This window comes from Rhineura floridana, chromosome 3 (assembly GCF_030035675.1).
Source record: "Rhineura floridana isolate rRhiFlo1 chromosome 3, rRhiFlo1.hap2, whole genome shotgun sequence".
In the NCBI taxonomy this organism is placed as follows: domain Eukaryota; kingdom Metazoa; phylum Chordata; class Lepidosauria; order Squamata; family Rhineuridae; genus Rhineura; species Rhineura floridana.
The window spans coordinates 228019733-228040273 of record NC_084482.1 but is presented as its reverse complement, the minus strand read 5'-3'; the positions used below and the strand labels follow the sequence as shown (position 1 = coordinate 228040273).

Genomic DNA, 20541 nt, shown 5'->3' with positions numbered 1-20541 from the left:
TGATTCATAATAAAAACCAAGAAAAATAAATATAATTTGACTTAAATGACTTACAGCGTTCACTTCACTGTATATTATTACAAGATGTTCATTTAACCTCTGCAGGTACTTTAAAAGTTGGAGGGCACCTTTTGTGTGTGTGTGTGTGTGTGTGTGTGTGTGTTTTGCAGATATAAGTAATCCTGTTCCAAGTGTGGAAAGAGCGTCAGTCGCCTCTCCCTGCTCCGGTCACATCAAAGGATGCATGCAGGGGAGAAACCATGGAAACGCTGTTTGCAAAAAGCGCTTTGGCGACAGCGCGCAGTAGGAGCCTCCGCGCCTGCGCCCTGGATTTGCACAAGGGGCAGAGCCTGCGAGACGTTTGCCCAGAGCGCAGCTGGGATTCAGTCCTCCAGCGGTGGAAGGAACTGAGCTCTGTTTCCTCGAGAGGCAGGATGTTGTCATGACAATGGGAGGGACAGAGGGAGAGAGACAAGGGTGAAGTAAGGAAGCAAAGAGGCTTGATTGATTTCCGAGAAGGAGGAGGAGGAGGAGGAAGGAGGCTGGATCGTGGCGAGGACGCAAGACAAAGAGAGAGGTGCAGCAGTGGGGCTGAGAAAGGGTCAGGAGTTTGTATTTGGGGGGTGAAAAGAGTGGGAGATCCTCCCCCTACATCTCCCCCGGGGATTCATGGGGGGTGAGTCGCATGCATGCAACCTAGGGGCAACATTGGGGGCCGAACAGCTTCAGCGCTTCCATTGCACGATCCTGGTTGAAGCGCCCTCTCCCCCAGGAGTGGGTGTGGGAAGAGACGCCCTGGTGCAGAGGAGACTAAGAAGACAGTGTCGGGGCTAAGAAAGCCGGCCTACCTCACTGGGCTGCTGTGTGAGGACAAAAGGGGAGCAAGGGCACGTGTCCCCCTCCCCAAACGCCTTGGACAAGAAAGCAGATCCCTCAAAAGAGAGTAAGCAAGCGAATAAGTGAGCAATATTTTCCCCACGTACAAGTAGGGCCTGTTTTATTGTCCATTCTGTCCACAGTGTGTTCCTGTGAGCCCATTTTTGCACTGCGGTAGTTCCTGGGAGGAAACACGCTTTTTGTAGAATCATAGAGTTGGAAGGGGCCTGTGAGACCATCCAATCGAACCCCCAGCTCAGTGCTTACTTACCCTCTCCCCCAAATGCACTTTGCCTCTTATTGGGATCTCCTTAAACCTTACACCCCCCCACTGTAGACTCTCTCTCTCTCTCTCTCTCTCTCTCTCTCTCTCTCTCACACACACACACACACACACACACACACACGTTAGGACAATCATCTCTTTGCCTTCCTGACCGTACAACCTCGTTGCTGCTGCTGAAGGTTGGGGAGGGGGAAATCAACCTACATCAACCCACTCTGGGGCCCTTGGAGGAAGGTCTGAATAAACATGTGTGGCCAGCAAGTAAGCTCATCTCAGTCATCCAAACTGCAGCCCTGCAAGGTAGACAAGAGTGGTGTCAGCCTCCCGCTTTGCACCCCAGCTGCTCACTTTAGAGAAGAGGCCAGTTTTATTTCATTATAAAGTAATCATCAGAAAGTCATTTGCTTCAGGAACTGGGAAGAGTGGTCAGGGATGATATTATTGAAAATTGGTTGTGTTTTTGTGAGCTTCGTGGAAACAGAGGAAGGTGCTCTTTGAATGCTGTGAATGATTCAAGCACACCCTGTTCCCCTTCCCCTTTCAAGATGGACGCAATGGTCTGTGTGGAAGAGGCCGTCTCTTGAGCAGAGGGCATTTTCTTCTTCCAGGGTCCGGTGACCTTTGAGGAGGAGGAGGAGGAGGAGGCAGCAGCTGTGCATTTCACGGAGGAGGAGTGGATCTCCTGGATCCGGGCCAAATCGCTCCGCACAGGGAAGCGATGGAGGAGAATTATGAGATTGGAGCCTCTTTCAGTAAGGAGACACCTTTTCTTAACTGATAGATGTTGAAGGGCATTTGCTCCAATGATGCGTGGAGTGGAAAGTCAGTTCCCTATCAGAGATTCTGGGAGCTGTAGTCCAAACTCCACAGTGGGAATTGCTGCTCCCTCGGCGCTTGGGAGAGTCCTCTCTCCCTCTCCCTCCCTCCCTCCCTCTGCCCAGTTTATGCCTTTGGGGCCTAGGAAGAGGCGGAGGTGGCAGCTTGCAGAATCAAGTCTGTGAGCAGGACTGGTGCCCGCCTGGATCCTGCCCTCATGCGTTGGAGTTGAAGTCCTTGCCAGTTCTCAAGACAGCCCTAGTGCAGTTCCTTCAAGAATGTTGCTGCATTCTGCATATTGTTGTGCCTTTTGGTTGAGGAAGATTCTCTGGAGAAGCTCTCCGAATAGATGCCACTGAAGAAGACTTGCTTCAAGTCGAAACGCGTTTGGCAAATTATTTGAGATGTGTTGTGCATTTTATCCTTGCATTTTATATTTCTGTATTAGCACACCTCTGCCTTTTATTGCTGTGTTGTCATTGGGAGTGTATGTACATCATGTCTACAGAGCTAGTAGTTCACATCACACTGTGTGGAAAATTGCATGTGGATTGGAAATTGGACATTATTCCGTACTCAGCCATAGACTATATTTTCCATCATTCCTTTCTACATATATTTTTCAGAATCATACTATGACTTAGACCAGTGGTTCCCAACCTTTATGAGCATGGGACCCCCTTTATGAGCTGAAAAAAAATTGTGACCCCCTCCCCCCACGGAGGCAGGCTGGCTGCCAGGAAGGAAGGGGGAAAGCAGCCTTTCTTTGCAGGCTTGCTTCTTTTTGCTTCACAAGAAGCCCTTTCCTCTCATTCTAAGTAAGGGCGTTGCCAGTAGCAGCAGTGCAAGGAGACAGGAATCAGTGATAGTAATCCCCTCTTCTTCCTGGTAGCTCCACCCTCAGCGTCCTTTGGCATCTGCCATGTATTTTATAGGCAGATGCCTGTCCTTAGTGCGCCTGAAAGATGGTCTGGAGCTTCAGAAAAGGCCTCCCCTCTCATTTGGAGCAAGGGGGAGGTGTCGTCTGCAGCGGCAGCAGAAAGCAGACAGTGTAGAGGGAGTGAAGACTTTTTTTAAAAAAATAAATAATTCATTTCTTTACTGTTCACGGCCCCTTGGTTGGGAACCACTGACTTAGACCTTCACTTTAGGTGCTTTTGCATATAGTGTCTAATTCAGCATCTGCGTGGTTGGTACCACAGATGGATTATGGGGACTAGGGGGTGGGGGGAGAAACGCTCTCTCTGACAGATTTCTCACTCCCCCACCCACCACCCCGATTGCTGGAGCCCTTTCGCTATGCAAATTATACCTGAATCATAAATTGGAAGTTAAAATTAAGCTGCCATCCCAAACATGCTTGCGTCAAAGTTGACTCCATCAAAATCAATAGGACGTTTTTCAGAGAAAATGCATTTAGGAAGGGAGCATTTATTTATATGCAACACACCATCATTTCCCTTTCAGAGATCCAAACCATATACTCTGGCCCTTTTCTGTCTCTTCCCGACGCCAGCATTGATATTTGCATGTACATTCTCAAGCTACGACATTGAAAAGCTTATGGGAGCATTTCTGGCGACACGAATATTTTGTGGTGGCTTCACTCTTAATCTCCATGGAGAAAGGTTTCCTCCAGAAGTGTAAATGTGAAGTGCAGCCCTGCTCCCTTTTGGGAGGAGGAGGAGGAGGAGGGCGAAGCTGTCAGGGCTGGTTTTCACTCTCTTTGTGATGAGATGATGTTGTCCAAATGAAAACAGCTGGGTTGGCTGAGTTCCACCGTGCCCTCCCCAACAGGCAGTTCAGGTTGGGTGTCATATCCAGTGAGCGCATGTTCCCAAGTGCCAGGCTGACCCTGCTGGGACCACACGGCAAAGGGAAGAGAACTCCAAAGAACTGGCTCCACAGCGCTCAAAGCACGTGGCCCGAGTCGCGTGCTGTTGGCAAGGCTTCACCCCTTTGCTCTCGTTCAAAATGTTTTCAGCGTTCAGATTTGATTTGGAACGCCCAAATACTTTGTGGTCAAAAGTAACTAATCTTGCCTGATTTCCTTTTTTTTAAAGAACCAGACCTCATTTCCTGTTGGGAAGAAGGAGAAGATCCGGTGATGCAGGAACCCAAAGAAGAGGACGAGACCTCAACAGGTAGATTTACTTATTTATTATTTAATTTATATCCCGCCCTTCCTCCCAGCAGGAGCCCACATGCTTAGCTGTGTCGTGGGGCCCTTTGAGGAGCTGAAGCTTCGCTCCCCTCACCCACCCCGTTCCTGTGTAATATCATCCGGAACAGACGGACCCATCAGGGCACAATTTCCTTCCCTTCATCCAACATCTCACACTATTCCCTCCTCGGAAAATAGCTCAGGTTTTCACAGGTTTTTATATGAACCCTTTTTTAACCCAAGACTCATTCGACAGCATATTTACTGGTTTATTAAAAAAATTATAGCTCACTTTTCGAGAGCTTTCTCCTCAGAACAACTTACCATTTCCAATAAAAGCCAAACTTCACTGGAAAAATAATATATATATATATAAAAATATAACTGAATTATAAACCAGCAGTTATATGTATAAAAAAACAGAATATAAGACCTAATAAGGATCATAAAAACAGTAATTAAGAATTCTTTGTTGAGGGGGGACAAAAACCTTTCAACAAACTTGGAAAGCGTAATAATGTCTGGGCTTGTTTCACTTCAAAGGGAAGAGAACTCCACAGAACTGGCTCCACAGAGCTCAAAGCACGTGGCCCGAGTTGCGTGCTGTTGGCAAGGCTTCACCCCTTTGCTCTCGTTCAAAATGTTCGCCATAAGTCGTAGTCGACTTGGAGGCACATAACAACAACAACATGCATTTATGATAACCAACTTCAGCATTGTGGGAAAATCTGTGTTTTTTATGATGATGATAGTTGAATAGTGAGGTTATTCTTTCAATACCTTTATTCTGCCAGCCCTCCCAGTTTCCTTTTCTGTTAGAATTAAGGTCACCATTTAATTTAGGAAAGCAGAAACGTGGCCCTGCCCTCCTTGTTTTAGGGTAGCCTGGCAGACAAACTATTTAGCGAGTGATGTTTATCCTGAAAAGGATGCAGAGTGGTGGGAGCTACTTCCCTCCCTCTTCCTACACGCCAGGTGTAAGTTTCCTACTAAATCAGAGGGCATTACCCAGTTTCTCCACACTGCACACCTTTATGGCACATCCACTTACGCACTCTGAGGGTAAAGTTGCTCTCCACCATAGCAGTCTTGATGCCCCATCCACATCTACTGTAGTCCCCAATGAGGTGTCCACTGCAACGTCTGCTGCAACTTCTTCGGAACGGTTTCGGTTGATGCGGCCTGAGGACACAGACAAGGTGCTTGCGATGATGTGGTCAGCAACGTGTCTTCTTGACCCTTGCCCTTCTTGGCTTATTAAAGCTTGCCAAACGGGTGTGACCAAGTGGATCCAGGGTGTGGTCAACGCCTCATTGCAGGAGGGAGTCATTCCAGCCCACCTGAAAGAGGCGGTGATCTAACTGCTCCTGAAAAAGCCCACCCTGGACCCATTGGTTTATGACAACTACTGGCCAGTGCAAATACCCCCTTTTTAGGGACGGTGATTGAGAGGGTTGTGGCGCAGCAACTGCAAGTACTCTTGGATGAAACAGATTCTCTTGTCCCATCCCAGTCTGGGTTCAGGCCTGGTTATGGGACTGAATCGGCCTTGGTCACCCTGATGGATGACGTTTATCGGGAGAAGGACAGGGGGAGTGCGACCCTGTCATTCTTACTTGATCTCTCAGCAGCTTTTCATACCATTCACCATGGTATCCTTTTGGGCCGACTTGGTGAGACGGGTATTGGAGGCACTGTTTTATAGTGGTTTCAGTCCTATCTCCAGGGTCGTTCTCAGAGAATAGCATTGGGTGACTGTCTTTTGGCCCCCTGGCAGCTGTGCTGTGGGGTGCCGCAGGGAACCGTCTTGTCCCCCATGCTGTTTAACATCTATATGAAGCCCTTGGGAGCAGTCATCAGGAGATTTGCGGTGAGGTGTCAGCAGTATGCTGACGATACCCAGCTCTATTTCTCTGTAACATTTGAACTGGGAGAGGCCATGCAAGCCCTGGACCGCTGCCTGGACTCGGTGGTGGGCTGGATGAGGGCCAATAAACTGAGTCTAAATCCTAGGAAGGCGGAGGCACTGTGGGTTGCTGGTTCCTGAGTTTGAATAATTGGTCAGTTGCCTGCTTTGGATGGGGTTGTACTCCTTCTGAAAGAGTGGGTCCGTAGTCTGGGGGTGCTCCTGGATCCATCTTTGTCGCTAGAGGCCCAGGTGACTTCCATGCGTAGGAGTGCCTTTTACCACCTTTGGTTGGTGAGACAGCTGTGGCCGTTTCTGGACTGGGATAGCCTGACCACTGTTGTCCTAGAACGGGTAACTTCCAGGCTGGATTACTGTAATGCACTCTATGTGGGGCTGCCCTTGAGATTGGCACGGAAGCTGCAGCTGGTGCAAAATGCAGCGGTGAGACAGCTCACTGGGGCAGGGTATCTCCAACATGTCATCCCGCTGCTGAAAGAATTGCACTGGCTGCCCATTTGCTACCGGGCCAAGTTCAAGGTTCTAGTTTTGGTGTACATATACAGCTGGGGACCAGGATACTTGAGAGACCGCCTTATCCCTTATATAGCCAGTCGATCGCTGCGATCTGCAGGAGAGGGCCTCCTGCAGATACCGTCTTGTCAGGAGGTTCATTCTGCACAATATAGGAAATGGACCTTTAGTGTGGCGGCACCTACCCTGTGGAATTCCCTCCCCTTAGATATTAGGCAGGCCCCATCTCTGCTATCTTTCCATAAGAACATAAGAAGAGCCTGCTGGATCAGGCCAGTGGCCTATCTAGTCCAGCATCCTGTTCTCACAGTGGCCAACCAGGTGCCTGGGGGAAGCCTGCAAGCAGGACCCGAGTGCAAGAACACTCTCCCCTCCTGAGGCTTCCGGCAACTGGGTTTCAGAAGCATGCTGCCTCTGACTAGGGTGGCAGAGCACAGCCATCATGGCCAGTAGCCATTGACAGCCCTGTCCTCCATGACTTTGTCTAATCTTTTAAAGCCATCCAAGCTGGTGGCCATTACTGCGTCTTGTGGTAGCAAATTCCATAGTTTAACTATTTGCTGTGTAAAGAGGTACTTATTTTTGTTTGTCCTGAATCTACCAATATTCAGCTTCTTTAAATGTCCACGAGTTCTAGTATTATGAGAGAGGGAGCAGAAATTTTCTATATTCACTTTCTGAATGCCATGCATAATTTTATACACTTCTATCATATCTGCTCTGACCCGCCTTTTCTCTAAACTAAAAGGCCCCAAATGCTGCAACCTTTCCTCATAAGGGAGTCGCTCCATCCCCTTGATCATTCTGGTTGCCCTCTTCTGAACCTTTTCCAACTCTATAATATCCTTTTTGAGATGAGGCGACCAGAACTGTGCACAGTATTCCAAATGCGGCTGCACCATAAATTTATACAATGGCATTATGATGTCAGCTGTTTTATTTTCAATCCCATTCCTAATTATCGCTAGCATGGAATTTGCCTTTTTCACAGCTGCCGCACACTGGGTCGACATTTTCATCGTGCTGTCCACTACAACCCCGAGGTCTCTCTCCTGGTCGGTCACCACAAGTTCAGACCCCATGAGCGTATATGTGAAATTCAGATTTTTTGCTCCAATATGCATAATTTTACACTTGTTTATATTGAATTGCATTTGCCATTTTTCCGCCCATTCACTCAGTTTGGAGAGGTCTTTTTGGAGCTCTTCGCAATCCCTTTTTGTTTTAACAACCCTGAACAATTTAGTGTCGTCAGCAAACTTGGCCACTTCACTGCTCACTCCTAATTCTAGGTCATTAATGAACAAGTTGAAAAGTACAGGTCCCAATACCGATCCTTGAGGGACTCCACTTTCTACAGCCCTCCATTGGGAGAACTGTCCGTTTATTCCTACTCTCTGCTTTCTGCTTCTTAACCAATTCCTTATCCACAAGAAGACCTCTCCTCTTATTCAGATATATCAGTCAGATTTTTTTTTTTTTTTTGACTGATTAAACTTCTCCCGGGTAGGGAGAAACGAAGAGATTAACCTCAAAGCCTATTTTTGTTGGGACGACCAGATCTCATTAATTTATGGGACGAGGTCCAGCCGACGAAGGTGGGACGGATTTTCAACAACAAGCTCTATCTGATAAAGCGAACGTTCATCTTATCTTCTAAGAGAGAACGCACTAACAGGCAAGCACCCTTCTTTCTATATTTTTCTTTTACTTGACTTAAATTGTTGCTGTTTAAAAGAGATTTGCCAGATTGATCGGTTTTTGACATCTCACTGGGGAGCCATAACTTCTCTCTGCTACTCACTAATTAATAGCTTATCTCTGTTTTTGTTGCAAAAAGCTGTCCTGGATTTGCATTCTAAAGATATACACAGAAGAGGGATTTCTATTCCAGATTTTTATTTTGAAGAATATTATATTGTCTGAGACTACTCTCTTTTTGGTCTATTTTTATTTTGACGAATCTGTTTCCTGACGACCGCCATTAATTGTTTCGATCCTGGGAACTGCATTTTGTTTACTTAAGCATGGAGAGATAAGGCTGTCTGCTCTGTTTATACTGTGATGTCACCAAGTTTGGAGTATTAACCCAATTGTTGCTGAAATAAGAAGTGGTTTTCCTATATTTTTCTTTTAAAATGGCAATTAAGAAAGTGGCTGAGAATCTGGAAATAACTATGTTTCAGAAAATAATGGATGAGATTGAGATAACGAAACAAAACCTGCGACAGGGTTGTAAGGAGCTGAAAATTGAATTGAGTAAAATGAAGCAGGAGATTAAAGATATTGGGGTCCCTGTGAGAGAGGTGACCCTGGAAGGGGTCCCTGTGAGAGAGGAGACCCCGGAGATTGGAACAAACGTGGAACAGGAAAAAGATTTGGAGTCTATGGACTTTAGAAACAAAATCTATTGTTTGGAGACACAGGAGATTAAAGACATAGGGGTCCTTGTGAGAGAGGAGACCCTGGAGACTGGAACAGGGGTCCCTGTGAGAGAGGAGACCCTGGAGACTGGAACAGGGGTCCCTGTGAGAGAGGAGATCCCGGAGATTGGAACAAACGTGGAACAGGAACAAGATTTGGAGTCTATGGACTTTAGAAATAAAATCTATTGTTTGGAACTCAATGTTATCTCTGAAGAAATTAATGAAGATTCTAGAGATAAAGTCATCAATGGCATGGATAATCTTCTGGACTGGAATGATGTGATGGAGCCCAATATAGAGAAAATCTATGGAATTAACTGCAGCCATGTGACAATGGAAAAACTTTCAAGAGATGACCCAGTGTATTTTGAAAAAAAGAACAGAGATATGATTTTACAGCAGTATTTCAGCAACCTATTCAGAATGGATGGCAAGAAAATATTTGGGATAGAGGTAATTCCCATCAGACTCTTACTATATGACTATGGCTTTGACAGCAAGATTATTATGGAATACTGATAATGGAAGATTGGATACTGAAATTACTGGACTTAACAAGACTACTGAAGATGGAAGATGGAAAATGGAACTAATAGGGATAATAGAACAATGGCTACTGGAATTACTGAACCTAACAGATTCTGATGTGATGGATTAATTGAAATGTTTATTTTGACTATGGTTATGACAATAAGATTATCATAATTAGTAATGAGATGGATTAATCGATATGCTTATCTGGAAAAAAAAAATTGATAGATATATTTCTTAAAGAATTGAAACCTCTCTTTGACTTTTTGTGGAAAGAATAAAGTAATGTTTATGAGATTTGATGATTAAGTAAGATAACTACTGGAGGAAAGTGATTTTATAATATGACTTAAGAGACAGGATTGTTATATATTATAGACTTATAACTGATTTGATCTTTGACAAATGGGAAGTCAATATTTTATTCTTTATTTTTTTTTTCTTTTTTTTTTTTTTTTTTTGTTTAGCTACTTTTGATTTTGTTTTTTGTCTTTGAATGTTTTATGATTTTGTCTTGTATGTTTTATGAAAATCTGAATAAAAATTATTGAAAAAAAAAAAAAAGAAGACCTCTCCTCTTATTCCATGACTGCTAAGCTTCCTCAGAAGCCTTTGGTGAGGTACCTTGTCAAACGCTTTTTGAAAGTCTAAGTACACTATGTCCACTGGATCACCTCTATCTATATGCTTGTTGACACTCTCAAAGAATTCTAATAGGTTACTGAGACAGGACTTTCCCTTGCAGAAGCCATGCTGGCTCTGCTTCAGCAAGGCTTGTTCTTCTATGTGCTTAGTTAATCTAGCTTTAATAATACTTTCTACCAGTTTTCCAGGGACAGAAGTTAAGCTAACTGGCCTGTAATTTCCGGGATCCCCTCTGGATCCCTTTTTGAAGATTGGCGTTACATTGGCCACTTTCCAGTCCTCAGGCACGGAGGAGGACCCAAGGGACAAGTTACATATTTTAGTTAGCAGATCAGCAATTTCACCTTTGAGTTCTTTGAGAACTCTCGGGTGGATGCCATCCGGGCCCGGTGATTTGTCAGTTTTTATATTGTCCATTAAGCTTAGAACTTCCTCTCTCGTTACCACTATTTGTCTCAGTTCCTCAGAATCCCTTCCTGCAAATGTTAGTTCAGGTTCAGGGATCTGCCCTATATCTTCCACTGTGAAGACAGATGCAAAGAATTCATTTAGCTTCTCTGCAATCTCCTTATCGTTCTTTAGTACACCTTTGACTCCCTTATCATCCAAGGGTCCAATCGCCTCCCTAGATGGTCTCCTGCTTTGAATGTATTTATAGAATTTTTTGTTGTTGGTTTTTATGTTCTTAGCAATGTGCTCCTCAAATTCTTTTTTAGCATCCCTTATTGTCTTCTTGCATTTCTTTTGCCAGAGTTTATGTTTTTTTTATTTTCTTCATTCGGACAAGACTTCCATTTTCTGAAGGAAGACTTCTTGCCTCTAAGAGCTTCCTTGACTTTGCTCGTTAACCATGCTGGCATCTTCTTGGCCCTGGCGGTACCTTTTCTGATCTGCGGTATGCACTCCAGTTGAGCTTCTAATACAGTGTTTTTAAACAACTTCCAAGCATTTTCGAGTGATGTGACCCTCTGGACTTTGTTTTTCAGCTTTCTTTTTACCAATCCCCTCATTTTTGTGAAGTTTCCTCTTTTGAAGTCAAATGTGACCGTGTTGGATTTTCTTGGCAATTGGCCAGTTACATGTATGTTTAATTTAATAGCACTGTGGTCACTGCTCCCAATCGGTTCAACAACACTTACATCTTGCACCAGGTCCCGGTCCCCACTGAGGATTAAGTCCAGGGTTGCCGTCCCTCTGGTCGGTTCCATGACCAACTGGTCTAGGGAATAGTCATTTAGAATATCTAGAAACTTTGCTTCTTTGTCATGACTGGAACACATATGCGGCCAGTCTATGTCCGGGTAGTTGAAGTCACCCATTACTACCACATTTCCTAGTTTGGATGCTTCCTCAATTTCATATCTCATCTCAAGGTCTCCCTGAGCATTTTGATCACGGGGAGGATAGATCGTTCCCAGTATTAAGTCCCTCCTGGGGCACGGTATCACCACCCACAACGATTCTGTGGAGGAGTCTGCCTCTTTTGGGGTTTCGAGCTTGCTGGATTCAATGCCTTCTTTCACGTATAGAGCGACTCCGCCACCAATACGTCCTTCCCTGTCCTTCCGATATAGTTTATATCCAGGGATAACCGTATCCCACTGGTTTTCTCCATTCCACCAGGTCTCCGTTATGCTCACTATATCAATGCTCTCCTCTAAGACCAAGCACTCCAGTTCTCCCATCTTGGTTCGCAGGCTCCTAGCATTAGCGTACAGGCACTTGTAAGCAGTGTCTCTCTTCAAGTGTCTTTGGCACTTGTGGTTTGGCCTGTGGTAATTTTGCTCTTCTGAATTGATATCCTGTGCCCCTGCTCTCACAATGCCTACTTCTAGGCCTACCCCTTTTAAAATTTCATCATTTCTTTGGTTTTTATCCCAGGGGTGAGGTTTATTCCGAACCGGACCTTTCTCAGCTCCTGTCGGGTTTCCCCCCTCAGTCAGTTTAAAAGCTGCTTTGCTACCTTTTTAATTTTAAGTGCCAGCAGTCTGGTTCCATTCTGGTTCAAGTGGAGCCCGTCCCTTTTGTACAGGCCCGGCTTGTCCCAAAATGTTCCCCGGTACCTAACAAATCCAAACCCTTCCACCCAACACCATCGTCTCATCCACGCATTGAGACTGCAAAGCTGTGCCTGTCTGGCTGGTCCTGTGCGTGGAACCGGTAGCATTTCCGAGAAAGCCACCTTGGAGGTCCTGGCTTTCAGCATCCTACCTAGCAACCTAAATTTTGCTTCCAGGACCTCACGGCTGCATTTCCCCATGTCGTTGGTGCCAACGTGCACCACGACCACTGACTCCTTCCCAGCACTGTCTACCAAACTATCTAAACGACGGGCGATATCCGCAACCTTCGCACCAGGCAGGCAAAACACCTTGCGGTCTACACGCCCATCACACACCCCACTGTCTATGTTCCTAATGATCGAATCACCCACTACAAGGATCCCTCCACCCCCCGGAGATATATCCTTGGCACGAGAGGATAGCTGCTCATCCCCCAAGGAATGGGTACCTTCTAAGGGATCGTTTCCCTCTTCCTCAGCTGGATGCTCTCCTTCCCCGAGACCATCGTTGTCCATGATAGCAGGAGAGCTATCATCGTTGGAGTGGGACACAGCTATAACGTCCCTGAAGGTCTCCTCCACACACCTCTTGCCTCTCTCAGCTTTTCCAGGTCCGCCACCTTGGCCTCAAGGAAATGAAGTCGTTCCCGGAGAGCCAGGAGCTCATTGCACCGAGAGCACACCCACGACTTCTGTCCAACAGGCAGATAGTCGTATATGCTGCAGGCGGTGCAAAACACTGGAAAGCCCCCACACCCCTGCTGGCTTCTTACCTGCATAGTTTTGTTTAAGGTTTAATACGTCAATGCGTTGGAGACTGCGGTTTAGTTGAGGTCAGGGAACAGACGGGCAGAGTGGGGGGCCCTGGCCTCCTCGCCCTGCTGCTGAACTCGCTCTGCTGCTTAACTTGCCTTGACGCCTTGTCAGCTGGGGCTCCCTCTAGCTCGTGGAGCCTTTTGAGGAGGACTGTTTTGAGGACAGTAGAAGAAGAAGGGGTGGTGTTGCCCCCACTTCAGCGAGGGTGGTCGGGGAAAACCTCTGTTGGTTTGGGTTGCTTTGGGGCTTTGGGGGATGCTCACAGTCCCCTGTGAGTTCCGATAAGGGTTGGGTCCCTGTGGAGGTTCAGTTGCGTCCAAAGGTCCCCCTCCCCACTCACACATGCACTCTCTGAAGGCTACCTGGGTCCCTGAGAAAATTTCCTCGCAGTCCCTTTGCCAGAAGAGGCACAGGGTGTGCAGGAGGAGGGTTGTCTGAAGTGGCAGTTTTTTGTTGCCAAAGGTGGTGGGGTGCCTAAAAAGGTTGCACCCGCTGGAAGAGGATGGGTATTTGGCATGTGTGGTTTTCCTCCATGTGGCCGGTGTTGCTTTAAAGGGGTGGCTCTGGGATAGGCATGGTGTCTGAAAACCTGCCAGGGTCATCTTAGTGTGCATTTGAACAGTCTGGAGGACTGTGGCGCTTCCACGCCTCCTTCAGTGGGAGGAGCTGACCGGACAGATTAGTGACATCAGTGTCCAAAATCTCCAACGTAAAAAAAAAAAGTTTATGTATTGACCCCCTCCTCTGTCTCCAAGTTCGTGTGTGTGTGTGTGTGCGAGCACACATCTGTACCCGAGCAGTGCATTCACCTCCGGGTTTGGCTTCCAGATAGATTCGGTTTGGGGACTTTAAACTCCTGTTCTTCACGCCCCCCCATCTTAATTCCCTCTGTGCATTAGAGCACTCTTTCCTTTTCACTTGCTACTTTGATCTGCTGTGCTTGGGGGGTAAAGGGGGGAGGATGTGGCATTTTCTGTGTGTAGACTTAAGGATAAAATAGCTACCCCTGGAGCATAAAGAGGAATTTGGGGGCAGAGGGTACATGAGTGGTTAGGGGATTTGTGGAAACCAAAGATGTAATTTTAGATGACTTGATTTTTTTTAAAAAAATAGCATTCTGTGTTTGTATATTTTTTGCTTGGGAGTCTTACAACGACTTGTGTATGGAAGGAGAAGGGAGAATATTATGAATGCTAGTTTGGGTCTTCAACTTGAGAAAAAGCACCTTAAAGCAGTAGGTGAAATTCTACCAAAAGGATGTACTGTGAAGATAGACCATGGTTCACTGATGAACCACTGGCCAATTTATGGTGGCTGACCTAATGCCTGCTTGGATTCTTGCAAAGCATGCTGGGCTTGATGGGCCTTGGTCTGAGCAAGCAATGCACTTCTTTAGCAGGACTGCACACTCAGGAGCACCTTACACTGCTTAGGTATGCCTTAATCTCCCTATACTCCACAGTTACTAAGTTTAAGGCTGCAATCCAATACACACTTACTGGGAGTTAGTCCCGTTGAACCGAGTGGCGCTTACTTCTGAGTAGACATGTATTTGATTGCTCCTAAGTGTATGTAACCAAAATATATGTATAATGCTACTGCTGCCTTCATCTCTTTTCTCCCTCCACCGCTTGTTCTGTGGTTTGCTCTGTGTCAGATTTTAGATGACAATCTCCTTGGGGCAGTGACCATTGCAAGATGCCAGGCACATGCTGTGTATAGATAATAATAGATCCTGAATGTGCACTCCTACTTTGTACATTTATCGTATTGATAGACCATGATATTCTTGCACAAATAAACTGTGCAAGTCTGAAGTTTAGACTACTCCTGATGCATGAATTTCATAAGGCTGGCTACTATGATTTTGTAGATCTTCTTCATAGGGACTCTTGTCTCCTCTTTCTCCTCCTCCCCCTTCTAAATCCTATCACAAATATCCATACTTTCAGGGGAATAAGTAAATAAATGTGCCAGGCTGGTAATTTAGGACAGAGTTAGCAAGGGTAAGAGACATTTCCTGAGAAGTTATAACAGGCTGCTTCCTATAGTCAGTTCTTGCTTGCTCCTCCACATCATGTGGCTGAAGAAATAATTGCACATATTTCTCACAGGACAAGTAGAAAAGTCCATTAGCAGTGTAGTTACTAACAGAAGGCTTACTGTAGCACTGAGACCAGGGCTGGGCAATCCCTCCCCCATTGGGGCCTATTTCTTTGGGGGTAATTTCTTCCTATTGGGGCTTATTTCTTTAGAATTAGGTGTCAAGGTACCTCTTATGTACACTTACCTGTTGTTGTTGTTGTTATGTGCCTTCAAGTCGATTATGACTTAGGGTGACCTTATGAATCAGCGGCCTTCAAGAGCATCTGTCATGAACCACCCTGTTCAGATCTTGTCAGTTCAGGTCTGTGGCTTCCTTCATGGAATCAATCCATGTCTTGTTTGGCCTTCCTCTTTTTCTACTCCCTTCTGTTTTCCCAGCATTATTGTCTTTTCTAGTGAAGCAGGTCTTCTCATTATGTGTCCAAAGAATGACAACCTCAGTTTCATCATTTTAGCTTCTAGTGACAGTTCTGGTTTAATTTGTTCTAACACCCAATTATTTGTCTTTTTCGCAGTCCATGGTATGTGCAAAGCTCTCCTCCAACACCACATTTCAAATGAGTTGATGTTTCTCTTATCCGCTTTTTTCACTGTCCAACTTTCACATCCATACACAGAGATTAGAAATACCATGGTCTGAATGATCCTGACTTTAGTGTTCAGTGATGCATCTTTGCACTTGAGGACCTTTTCTAATTCTCTCACAGCTGCCCTCCCCAGTCCTAGCCTTCTTCTGATTTCTTGACTATTGTCTCCATTTTGGTTAATGACTGTGCCAAGGTATTGATAATTCTTGACAAGTTCAATGTCCTCATTGACAACTTTAAAGTTACATAAATCTTCGTTGTCATCATTTTAGTCTTCCTCACGTTCAGCTGTAGTCCTGCTTTTGTGCTTTCCTCTTTAACTTTCATTACCATCATGGTTTGTGGGTGGGTAGGAGGTGACAAGGGAGGAGGTGGTGACAGGGAGGAGTGGAGAAAACAATTATTTTAAAAAATGGAGTGGAGGGAAAAAGGAGCCGGAGGGCAAGAACATGGATAAAGGAGAAGGAGGCAGCAGCAGAATGGAGATAAACAATTGTGGAGGTGAAAGATGACAACGTGTGTGTGTGTGTTTGCACTTGGCACACAAAGTGGCCTCCCCCACCCTCTCTGGCTACTGTGCTGCATTTACAGTATTTTAACTGTTTTGCATCTCAGGGGAAAATGTTTGCTTGGGTGAGTGTCCCTTAGCTGGTGGCAGGGCAGGGTCTGGGAGGTAGTTAAGTGAGAGAGATTATGCTTGTTGCCTGAGTGGGGGGTGGTACTTGGTTTGAAGTGCAAAGATCTGAGTAGTGGCCTCTGCCTCCCTCCCCACCTCCCTTACCAGTGGAGAGACCACCATTGCTATCATGGATAAAAAGAATGATTCTACTACCTCTGTATGTGTGTGTTTATTCTTAATGTTGTTTCAGGATACTTAAATGTGCAGCAGCCAAGTCCAGCACCTTGTAGGCATTTTTTTAAAAAAGTAACTGTAGCGATTACTTTCGAGAACAAGTAAAGTAATCAGTTACTTTCAGAGCAATTGTAATTGTAACAGTAATTACTACTTTTTTGGGCCATGTAACTGTAATTTATTACTTTTTAAAAGTAATCTTCCAAGCTCTGGTCACAGCGCTAATCGTACTTGTCCACTATTCTTCCGCAGAAGCTTGCAGAGTGTCATCTTCCAGCATTGTCTTGTGTTGCAGGTAACGGGGCTAACGTTTTGGGAGGGAGGGGATGCAAGCTGCCCTCTGGGCAGTGGAAAGCACCATGTTCCTCTCAGATAGGATCCATCCTAGGTTTGGACATTCTAGCTGTGCATACGTACTGGGCTGTCCACCTTAAATGGAGGAACAAGAGCACAGATTTTTGTTAAAATTATCTCTCTCTACATCTTTTCTCACAACCTGTTACCAAGCACTGCTAAAATAACTCCATACAAGGCCTTGACCTTTGACAGTCAAATATGATATCAACAGAGCTCCAAGAGATATGTTTTCATAGGACAAATCATGATATATTCACAGGATTTCTCCACAGCATTTTATCTCCTTTTCTTTTCATTCCCTCAGGATACATCTGGGGTGTCAAGGCTGAGGGAGAAACATCTGACGTATCACTAGAAAAAGATGAGGAGCAGGACCAGAAACTGAGGAGTCAAGATGGAGCAAAGAGACAAGAGGAGAGACAGACTCACACAGGGGACAAACCTTATAAATGCTTGGAGTGTGGAAAGAGCTTCCAGTGGAGAAACGCCCTTACAGTGCATCAAAGAACTCACACAGGGCAGAAACCCTATAAATGCTTGGAGTGTGGAAAAAGCTTCGGTGACAGTAGCAACCTTACCTCGCATCAAAGAACTCACACAGGAGACAAACCTTATAAATGCTTGCAGTGTGGAAAGACCTTCAGGTGGAGTAGTCACCTTACTTCACATCAAAGAATTCACACAGGAGACAAACCTTATGAATGCTTCGAGTGTGGAAAGAGCTTCAGTCAGAATAGCACCCTTACTTCACATCAAAGAATTCACACAGGAGACAAACCTTATGAATGCGTCGAGTGTGGAAAGAGCTTCAGTCAGAATAGCACCCTTACTTTGCATCAAAGAACTCACTCAGGAGACAAACCTTATAAATGCATCGAGTGTGGAAAGAGCTTCAGTCACAGTAGCAGCCTAACTTTGCATCAAAGAATTCACACAGGGGGCAAAGCTTATAAATGCTTGGAGTGTGGAAAGAGCTTCCAGTGGAGAAACGCCCTTACAGTGCATCAAAGAACTCACACAGGGCAGAAACCCTATAAATGCTTGGAATGTGGAAAGAGCTTCAGTCGGAATGACTACCTTACTTTGCATCAAAGAACTCACACAGGAGACAAACCTTATAAATGCATCGAGTGTGGAAAGAGCTTCAGTCAGAGTGGCCACCTTACCTTGCATAACAGAACTCATACAGGGGACAAACCTTTTACATGCTTAGAATGTGGAAAGAGCTTCAGTCAGAATAGCACCCTTACTTTGCATCAAAGAACTCACTCAGGAGACAAACCTTATAAATGCATCGAGTGTGGAAAGAGCTTCAGTTACAGTAGCAGCCTTACTTCGCATCAAAGAATTCACACAGGGGGCAAACCTTATAAATGCTTGGAGTGTGGAAAGAGCTTCAGTCAGAATAGCACACTTACTTTGCATCAAAGAACTCACTCAGGAGACAAACCTTATAAATGCATCGAGTGTGGAAAGAGCTTCAGTCAGTGTAGCAACCTTACCTCGCATCAAAGAACTCACACAGGAGACAAACCTTATAAATGCTTGCAGTGTGGAAAGACCTTCAGGTGGAGTAGCCACCTTACTTCACATCAAAGAATTCACACAGGAGACAAACCTTATGAATGCTTCGAGTGTGGAAAGAGCTTCAGTCAGAATAGCACCCTTACTTTGCATCACAGAACTCACTCAGGAGACAAACCTTATAAATGCATCGAGTGTGGAAAGAGCTTCAGTCACAGTAGCAGCCTTACTTCGCATCAAAGAATTCACACAGGGGGCAAAGCTTATAAATGCCTGGAGTGTGGAAAGAGCTTCCACTGGAGAAACGCCCTTACAGTGCATCAAAGAACTCACACAGGGCAGAAACCCTATAAATGCTTGGAATGTGGAAAGAGCTTCAGTCGGAGTACCACCCTTACTTTACATCAGAGAACTCACACAGGAGACAAACCTTATAAATGTTTGGAGTGTGGAAAGAGCTTCAGTCAGAGTGGCCACCTTACCTTGCATCACAGAACTCATACAGGGGACAAGCCTTTTACATGCTTAGAGTGTGGAAAGAGCTTCAGTCAGAGTTGCAAACTTACTTTGCACCACGGAACTCATACAGGGGACAAACCTTTTACATGCTTTGAGTGTGGAAAGAGCTTCAGTCGGAGTTGCAGTCTTTCTTCGCATCACAGAACTCATACAGGGGACAAACCTTATAAATGCTTGGAGTGTGGAAAGAGCTTCAGGTGGAGTAGTGCCCTTACGCTGCATCAAAGAACTCACAGAGGGGACAAACCTTATGAATGCTTTGAGTGTGGAAAGAGCTTCGGGAGTAGTAGCAAACTTACTTTGCATCACAGAACTCATACAGGGGACAAACCGTATAAATGCTTGGAGTGTGGAAAGAGCTTCACTCAGAGTAGCTACCTTACTTTGCATCACAGGACTCATATAGGGGACAAACCTGATAAATACTTGGAGTGTTGAAATACCTTTCGTCAGAATGGCTACCTTAAGGCACATCAAAGAATCCGTTCAAGGGAAGAGATGTATAAATGCTTTGAATGTTGAAAAAGCCAGAAATGTTGTTGAAAGGGGTGTGATCCTGGTTGAAATGTGTAGCATGGGCTGCTTCAGAAGGTGGCTATCTCCCCTTCCTGTAAAGAGTTTTAAGCAGAGGCTGGATGCTCCCCCCACCTGTCCCCAGGGACGGATTCACCACCCCAACTCAGGGATAGGCTAGATGACCTTTGATGTCCCTTCCAGGACTAAAAGAGGAATAAAAGGGACCCTCCTCCTGTGTCATTCAGAGCAGTCTAGGACTGAAGGATGCACATCCAGCATCTACACCAATGGAAGTAGGATACTTGAAACCAGACCAGAACAATCAACCCTGGGAAGACAACGAAAGGTACAGACAAGCTATAGGAAAACTCTTATACATCAGCACAGTAACCAGACCAGGAGAGAGACCTCGGGGTTGTAGTGGACAGCACGATGAAAATGTCGACCCAGTGTGCTAGCGATAATTAGGAAAGGTATTGAAAATAAAACAGCTGATATCATCATGCCGTTGTATAAATCTATGGTGCGGCTGCATTTGGAATACTGTGTACAGTTCTGGTCACCTCATCTCAAAAAGGATATTATAGAGTTGGAAAAGGTTCAGAAGAGGGCAACCAGAATGATCAAGGGGATGGAGCGACTCCCTTACGAGGAAAGGTTGCAGCATTTGGGGCTTTTTAGTTTAGAGAAAAGGCGGGTCAGAGGAGACATGATAGAAGTGTATAAAATTATGCATGGCATTGAGAAAGTGGATAGAGAAAAGTTCTTCTCCCTCTCTCATAATACTAGAACTCGTGGGCATTCAAAGAAGCTGAATGTTGGAAGATTCAGGACAGACAAAAGGAAGTACTTCTTTACTCAGTGCGTAGTTAAACTATGGAATTTGCTCCCACAAGATGCAGTAATGGCCACCAGCTTGGATGGCTTTAAAAGAAGATTAGACAAATTCATGGAGGACAGGGCTATCAATGGCTACTAGCCATGATGGCTGTGCTCTGCCACCCTAGTCAGAGGCAG

General features: G+C 45.4%; 1 protein-coding gene across 3 annotated transcripts; it reads left to right on the top strand.

Annotated features, from left to right (window-relative positions):
- The first annotated feature begins 478 nt into the window (after window positions 1-478).
- On the top strand, window positions 479-20160 carry LOC133381811 (zinc finger protein 850-like). 3 transcript variants are annotated; one of them, XM_061621291.1, is made up of 4 exons: window positions 479-577; window positions 1771-1914; window positions 4042-4122; window positions 17270-20160. In XM_061621291.1, exons 2-4 carry the CDS (start codon window positions 1881-1883, stop codon window positions 19444-19446), a joined length of 2292 nt encoding a protein of 763 aa, XP_061477275.1. In that variant the 5' UTR covers window positions 479-577; window positions 1771-1880; the 3' UTR covers window positions 19447-20160. The 3 variants fall into 3 exon arrangements, with proteins under 3 accessions (XP_061477275.1, XP_061477274.1, XP_061477276.1); XM_061621290.1 differs by having other exon boundaries at window positions 479-943; XM_061621292.1 differs by lacking the exon at window positions 1771-1914.
- The last annotated feature ends 381 nt before the right edge of the window (window positions 20161-20541 follow it).